We start from the raw sequence: 8,682 nt of genomic DNA on the forward strand, positions 1-8,682 counted from the left end.
TGAGAGAGAGAGAGAGAGAGAGAGAGTCTATGAGAGAAAGAAGAGATTCTTCTACACATCCCACGCTTCTGACACAGAGTCTTACTTGTTCACATCTTCTCACAGGTCTTCACACCAACATGATGCTCTTCATTGTCTTTGTTAACGTTAGCCTCACCTAGCTAGCTGCTGCTGCTGTAGCCGCATGTTGAACACTTTGAACGTTGTTGTTCCTGTCTGCATCCCCGACAGTAGCCGTAAAAAGGTTTTTCATCTTTGACAGTGTTGCCAATTACTTATTGGCGTCTTTTCGCTTTTTTTCTTTTATTTGAGCCGCTTGGGTAACTTCTTTTCATTTTCACATTTAGACTTGTCTTGCTCTGTCTCTGTTTGTGTACTTTCAAGTCCTCGTGTGACTGTGTGTTTATCTTTTGCAGGGACAGATAACTATGAACTGCACATTTCGTAACGTTTTAATGTATTTCTTGTGAATATTAATAAAATTGACCATGCTTTTGAAGCGTTCATGATGATCAGGGTAACATTGGTATCATGCTAACATTTGCATGTGTTAAGGGTCACAGTCAGTATTTACTATACGCTATATAAAGTCCATGAACTTTAGCAACCACGATTACACACCAACATGTATGCTGTGTACTGTTTGTGTTTCAGAGCATTCACGCTTTGCAAAATCGCCGCCGCAGACCGTCTGGTGGGCGATGTCCGACCGGTGAGATCTCTGGTTCTGACCTGCTGTGCTTCGTATAATCTTCATGAGAGTCATGGAGAGGCTTATGACAACGACTGGGATGTATCTGGGACGGCAGAGCCGGTTGTGACACTGTCACAGGGTGCAGAGGTAGAAGACCGGGATGTACGGGAGGGTTTGATGCGCTACTTGAAAAGCTAAATAAAAACTTTTCTTTCTTTCTTCTTTCTTTCTTTTGTCTTGTTTTTTTTTTAAAGTAACAGTGTGCAATATTGGAAACGACATGCAAAAGCCCCTAATAGCCCTTAATATTGAACATTTGAAAAGTGAGAATAGTGCAGAGAGTAGATAACCTGTCGGTGTCCGGCTAGATTTTTTTTTTAAATGTCCCATTTGTTCTGGACACACACTCCGCACTCTTGTTTGCTAAAAACGCAGTGAGAAGTGACGATTCTCCCCGACCAATCAGCAGTCTGCAGGTTTTCACGTCACCTTTTGGTATCGCCTCAGCTCGCTTGGAACCTCGACTGAGGTAGTACTAAAAAAAGTACCTGGTAGCAGGTCCCAGGGACTTTTTTTTGTAATGGAAAATCAAAAAAAGGCGAGAAGAGTCGAGGCGAGTCGAGTAGATACCACGCAGTGGAAAACCGCCATATGTCCCTGGAGCAGATGACTAATCATAGAAGACCGGCTTAGATTTGCGTAACACTATGCCAAGAGGTAAAAAAACAACTGTTGAAATCGGAGCGTTCACAACAGTTGGAAATCCGAACGTTTAAGCCTAATAGTTCCACTTTAAAATTAAAATATGTGTGGAACCATTCTGAATTAAGAGACATTCTGGCCTACAAATCGACAGACTAAAGAAAAAATCTTTATTTGGTACAGATTGCCGCAAAAAACACACTATAATCCTTTTAATTTTTATCTTTTTCAATGAAAATGGGAATAATAATACAAAATGATCATTCCCTCCAATAATGTGCAATTGCATATTGTCCTCAAATCGTGCAGCCCTAATACAAATCCATACGTTCACCCTGCCCAGGGCAAACACTGTCTGATACTGCTGGACACCAGAGCAAATATACAAATATATTAATTATAAGTCCCATTTCAATGAATCAACTCATTTTGCCTGGCCTCATATCTAAATATTGTAACTTTAAATGTGAATTAAAGGCAAATGCGCAGTGATAGCCTGAGACAAACCAGCTTAGTTACCTGCAGTGGAGGTGGGATGTGTTGAGGGTCCCATGTGACTGGATGGCGTCACCCTGGCGATGCCGCTGCAGGGTCGCTTCTCCATCTTCATCTCCCTGCAGGGGACACACACAGGCAGAGAGGTCTGATGCATCTCGGTGTTCATCGTGTTTTGTGTAAATTACATTTACTTTTAAAAGCTTATTTTCTGCATAAATTAAAGGGGGTAAATAACTTCATAAGATAGAGTTTTGCTGTTTTGAAAGACATGTTGATGTAATGGATGGACCTTTCCGTCTAGACTGGAAGAGAACAAAAATGATGGCCCAAGGCATGTCGGAAACCTGTTTTGCACATTTAAGTTCTCTCAGTTTATGTCCATGAGTAGAAGGGCAGCTCGTGTCCAGCTATCACCACCAGAGGGAGACATTATCCACTCAACGAGCTCCTCAGCATTCCAGCTGCTCTTCTACACACACATCTGCAAACCAGTTAAACCTGTTGCATGGAAAACCACTGCTTTCCATTTTCTTTGTCTTATTTAAGTACAGACACACACACACACACACACACACACACACACACACACACACACACACACACACACACACACACACACACACACACACACACACACACACACACACACATCCACACACTCTCTCTCACCCCCAACACACCACCACACACACCACACACCCACAACACACACAAACTCCCACACATACACACACACACCCACACACAACTCACCTCACACACACACCCACACACACACAAACACACACACACACACACACACTCAACGTCTCTCACACACACACTCTCTCACACATCTCTCATACACACACCACACACATACACACACACCACACACACACACACACACCCACACACACACAAAACACACCACCACACACACATATACTCTTTCTCAACACACACACACACCCACACACCACACACCACACCACACAACACACCCGCCTAGTGTGGAAACCTATTGATACTGAGGATGGAAACACGATCAAGAGATAAAGAGAGCAGGTTTACATAAAGAACCCCGGTGGTGTGTGTGTGTGTGTGTGTTTGTGTAAGTAAGAGATTCAGAGCATGTGGACGCAGGTTGCTTGCAGGTCCATGCTCTTGCATGTGTTTCTGTGTGTTATCGCCTCGTATGTATATCTAATCTCTCCGGCCCACTTGCAGCTGGTTAACCATTGATGCTTTGTGGACCGCTGATGCTGTATATTTACTGTCAAAATCAGCAGCTGATTGGTCTGTCTGTTAATCGATAATGGTACAAAGCATCTGCGAACTTCCCCGTGCGCTGCCACAAAGCATTATGTTAAAGTCACACCACACTGCTGAAGATAGCTACAGCCTCATTTAACAGCACATCAACGCTGATGCATCCCCACTGAATTCAGCACCTCCACTACACAGGAATATCTTACTGACTTTTATGCAAGATGAAAAAAAATATTCAAGCTGTGATAAATATGCTAACCAGGATTGGTGGACAGATTTGTGAGAGAATTTTTCATAGCAATTTCTGAGTGATTATAGGTGCCCTCAGTTCAAAATCTGCTCTTCTGATTGTCTCCAGATGTTGTGGCAGATTCTGAGCATGAGAATGTGAGAGGATGCATGCTAAAAGACTACATAAACCACATAGAAAAGCAGGGTCCAACAAAATGATGCTTGCATTCCATGGAGTTACATACAAGGGGTATAAACTATGAACAGTGAGCTAAGGGAGTCCTGTACTACGGGTATGAATCTGTCCTTGCTTCTCAAATACTGACTTAATGATTGATTCCTGTAGCTATATTGGTTTAGTTTATGAACTTCTATACAAACAAGTCATCAAGGGTCCAGTAATCTGACAAAGTCAAAGTGCTAGTACGTGTATTTTTGAAGCTAAGCTAAGCTAATAACTTCAGGTTTTTACTTGATGCACAGATAAGAGAGTGGTTTCGGTCTTTTATGTAACTCTCAGCAAAAAAGTGGTTATTTCCCATAACGTTAATATATTTCTTTAAGTAAGTTATGTTCTTTCTAAGTTTGACATCACAGTTATGAAAAGCCTGATAAGTGCTGAAAAGCACTGTTTTTCACAAGAAAGTCTTTGTGAATTATTATCCTTTACTTATTGGCCCTTGACTACCACATAATAACCGAAAAGTATCAAAGTTATGCTTTGATACACCAATATTATTTGTGATTAGTGATAACTGCAGTATACTCAACTGACTTTTGTATCTCTAGTTGAGTCTTTTGTAGCTCTAGTTGAGTCTTGAGTTTCTTCTTTGCTCCTTGGGTCAGGTCGTACTTGTCCAGGTCCTCCTCTGTCAGTGCTAAAAACTGTAGGGAGCACAGGAAAAATAAATGTGTTGAAGAGCAGACTTACTGGTTTATTTCAGTGTAAAAAGCTTGCATAAATTGGGGCTGCCCACTTAATCACAATCACGAGTTTTGCTTCCCACATTTAAAAGGACATGATTGATTGCTATATTTTAGTTCTAAGCTCATAGAAACTCCTGCTGCATATTACATCAAGCCAGCGCTTCTACCAGTGTAATGCACTGGTAGAAGGGCAAAATTGACTCCGCGAGGGTCTTAATCACCGGGGATTTTAAAAGTAGTATTTTTAAGATGTTTTTTAAACTAAAATGTGTTATACAAATAGCGAACTCCAGTCCAACTACAGTTATTATTATGCATCCATAAGCCCTGAAGCTAATGACAAAGACTCACTTAAGGTTGGCTGACCTTAACATGTAAAAGTGAAAGCAGTCAATGATTGTGATTGATTGAGCAAACTTGTTGTTTCCGGTAAGGTATTCTGAATAAATAAATAAATAGATAAATGACAGGATGCCATCTAAAGCAAACCCACCTCCTCCATGGTCAGCTGTTTGAAGACGGGGTAATACTTATGGAGCCGAAGCCTGCGGAGCCATTCCAGGATGCCGTTCTGCTCCGGAGTGTTGGGCTGGCACTGGGACTGGGTATGGGACTGGGAACGAGACACGCAATGGGACTGGGGGTAGGAAAGGGACTGGGAATGTGAGTGGGACGTTGGATGGGAATGGGACAGGTGCAGGGACTGACTGCTGCTATGCGGATGCAGGTGGTGCTGGGAGTATGAGTGGGACTGAGTGTGTTGGGGATGTGGCTGGGAGGAGGGATCCCCTCCACCAGCCATGGAGCACTGGGTGGGTAGTGATGGCACAGGCGGAGGGAGGGAGGACAGCTGGGGGGAGTTCTGTGGAGGAGGAATGGAGGGAGGAAGAGGAGGGGGGAGGGAGGAGAGGTGAGGAAAGGGGCGAGGCATGACAGAGCTGTGGGTGCTGACGACGGGCTGGATGCTAGCCACTCTGTACACCGCCCTGACAGAGGAAATACAGTCAGAAGGGAGGCTGATGATGATGATGGATGATAGAAAGACAAATAAAATAAATAATCTAACCTGTTCGCTCCTCTGTACTGAACCATACAGTCAAGACCTGAGGGACAGAGTGAAAAAAAGACTTTTATTATCTTCACTGTCATCACCACCAAAGTGTTTTAACCCTCATGTTGTCTTAGGGCCAAATCTGTTTTCCTATATCTGTGTTCATTTTAACTACCCAATTGTAATAACCCAAAATAACATAATTGATTCCACTTAACGCTCTTTGGCAAATCTATACTTTCATTAATTTTGGGGTGTCTTATTCAATTTTATAGCATTTGAAAAAAATTGAAGTGGTTTTGAAATAGTATTGAGTAAAAGTTGACATATTCCATTTTGTGATCATCCATCAATATCCATCTCATTTTTGTCTGCTGTGTGAGATATTAAGGCCATGGCTCAGAGTTTTATTCACATCTATCTGTTGGGAAACTAAAACCAAAGCAATACAAACGTAAAGCAGTAGTAGAAGGAGAAAAAGGAAAAATTAAGGGCTTTCTTTATTGTACGGATTGTGCTACCTAACGTATACAGTATGTCTGTAATGTAATGAATTAGCATAAATGCTAATTCCTTTTTCATTCCTTTAAATGTAGTCGAAATAATTCCTAATTTCTGCTTTTTTAACTCAATCATTAGTTATAATTTCCTATAAATGATTTTTTTTGCCCATAATTCCAAAAATAACTGTAAAACTAAAGTTAATAACTTAGTGTTATGTAGTGTTGAAAATTAAAAAAAAGCATCAAAAGTGTTGAAAAAGGGACATAAACGTAAAAAAAAGTTAAAAACATCGATACAAAGTGTCAACAAAAGTGTTGATTTTCAATTTTGACAGGAAGACAACACAAGGGTTAAAAATCTCAAGTTATCAAATGTAAAACCCACATCCTGCTTATTTAAAAAAAAAAACACTTTTGCATTATCCAATCGAAACAGCAAGACTTTGGTCTATTTTATTTACAGTACAATTGCTTTGGTTTTAGTTTCCCAACAAGGAAAATGTGAAAAAAACTCTGAGCCATGGCCTTAATATCTCACACAGCAGACAAAAATGAGGTAAGACATCACATAATGAGTTCATCAGAGCATGAAAACATTCTATGTTGAACGCGGGAATGTAACTGTTGCTACATTTTAAAATGCCCGTATAAAATAATGCTATTTAACAGTAACTCATTGTTAGTAATGTCCTGTGTAACTCAAATGCAAATCATGCAGAAGTCAGTATTTGAAATTATGCAAATGAATTACTTAGAAAAATGGATTAAATATGCTGTATTACTGTAAATACTGATGGCGTCTAGAGTCAGACATTATCCTTCAGTATATCCTCCTCCTATACAAGTCAAAATCATAATTGGGATTGGATTTCACTGCATCAGTTTCGTGTCCCGTTCTGTTTCGACCTACTTGTTCTGTAGGTTTACAGTTTCGATAACACACATTTCGCTTTAGGGTCCCAAGTTGCAAAAAGAACCAGTACAAGCACTCCTTTATTCCTCACTCTATATATTAGTTTATCCCCCTTTCCTCACACTTTGACTGTGTGTGTGTGTGTTTGTGTGTGTGTGACTGATGTGTCAGATGTCTTGTTGATGATTACTGAAAGGGTGACCTTACATATCTTTTTTATGCTTTTGTGTTTTTATGTCGAGTGTTGGAGCAGGCAATGCAAGAAAAATTTGTGAAAAGACAAAAAAGTTTGATCTTATCTTATCACTACTGAGTTCTCTTTTTCAAAACTCTTCAAACAGTCAGCACAACAGAAGTCAATGTGGACTAAACCCAACATTACTAGAAGTACAGTAGACTGCAGTAGGCTACATTCTGCTACATCTAAAAAAGACATTATTTACAAACGGAATTATAATAATATGATTGGGACATGCAACACTGAGCGCTTTCCATTCCCTGATGGCCCCTATGAAAGACTTGTGCCAGGTGAGGAAAGGGGGGGAAGTTTCAATGTCCTCTCTCTCAGTCACAGAGTGGTTTACAGCCTATCCCAGGACAGTGTTAGGATTTTTTCTTCCATCTTAAGCGTGATTTATGGTTTATTTATTTTACGCAGTAGTATAAATCACGCTTTACTCTCCAGTCCTCCACCCCATGCAAAAAGATTCTCTCCCAGGTGTATTACAAGAGAGGAGGAAGGTGGGATGTGGATGAGAACTTGTGGCCAAATACAGAAGACATGGTTGACCAGCATTGTTGTATTTATCTATCTGTAGCTGCCCTATGCAAGTGTGTATAGCAAGGTTTCCTCCAGTGTATTACCAGCCTCCACTAGCCCACAGCAACTGGGAATGATTTTGATTGCATTTTTAACTACAGTTACAGTGGGGTGACTCGGTGGGAAACATAGGCGTGGTCATATTTTTAAATCTATAGTTAGCTTTTAGCACAGGACATAATGTAGAGCCCTACTGAATCTGTCTTAAAGCTTGTTTAAATTGTCAATTTCGCCATTTTTTTCCATGATTATCACAGAAACCTTTTGGGCTCCACATTAATGCTGTCATCAGTCTGTGACTGGACCTAGATGGGCCCTTACTGAAAGAAAGACACTTTTTCCACCGGGAATCATACTATGCAAAAAACAAACGAAAAGAGAAAATGCATATTTAAGTGTATTGCAGCATTTATGCTAATTCGTTACATTACAGACATACTGTATACGTTAGGTAGCACAATTCGTATAAAGAAAGCCCTTCATCTTTCCTTTTTCTCCTTCTACAACTGCTTTACATTTGTATGTATGGTGGTGAAGATATTATTAGCAATACTGGTGCAATCCTGCTTACCCAGGTAATGTAAAACTAAGAAAACATGCTTGTAAACACATTACATTAATACGTGCACTTAGTAATGCACCACCACATCGCCACTTATACGCTAACAGGAGGTATCTGTATTCTGAAGGACAGATTAAGTTAAGATGCAAAGACTGCTTACATGAAGGATTTTCATCAATATTTTATTACCATTTGCAAATTGAAGGGGGTTTCTGCATGAAACACTTGTGAATGAGCCCAAATGTGTTGGGGCATTTGCAATGATGGAAGGTTTATCATTATATTATAAAGAGCTTGCAGACTCTCTCTTTTTGTTCTTTTCTGAAAGCAGTGTCTGCTGTGTGCTGTAACCCCATTACCCCTGTGTTAAGTGCAATACATTACAGCCTCATATCCAGCTTGTGAAGAATGGACCATGATATGTTGTGGTGGGGGCAGAGCTCTTTGTGTGTTTGTGGAGGCAAATTACAGCACAGTCAGACAGACTCATATTCATTTTGCTACCCTGGGGTCTCCCACACACACACACA

The 8,682-nt window shown here is 40.5% G+C and overlaps 1 protein-coding gene across 3 annotated transcripts in view; it reads right to left on the bottom strand.

Annotated features, from left to right (window-relative positions):
- The window catches only part of zcchc14 (zinc finger, CCHC domain containing 14), a 49,168-nt gene that overhangs the window by 5,025 nt on the left and 35,461 nt on the right, over positions 1–8,682 (bottom strand). For 2 of the 3 annotated variants that reach the window (XM_032523217.1, XM_032523215.1), the window contains 4 exons: positions 5,370–5,406; positions 4,797–5,289; positions 4,152–4,261; positions 1,916–2,010 (listed from right to left, as the gene is read on the bottom strand). In XM_032523217.1, coding sequence (XP_032379108.1) covers positions 1,916–2,010; positions 4,152–4,261; positions 4,797–5,289; positions 5,370–5,406 — 735 coding nt within the window. The remainder of the gene's footprint in view (positions 1–1,915; positions 2,011–4,151; positions 4,262–4,796; positions 5,290–5,369; positions 5,407–8,682) is intronic. The other variant, XM_032523216.1, reaches the window with a different exon arrangement.

Source organism: Etheostoma spectabile, chromosome 8 (genome assembly GCF_008692095.1).
Source record: "Etheostoma spectabile isolate EspeVRDwgs_2016 chromosome 8, UIUC_Espe_1.0, whole genome shotgun sequence".
In the NCBI taxonomy this organism is placed as follows: domain Eukaryota; kingdom Metazoa; phylum Chordata; class Actinopteri; order Perciformes; family Percidae; genus Etheostoma; species Etheostoma spectabile.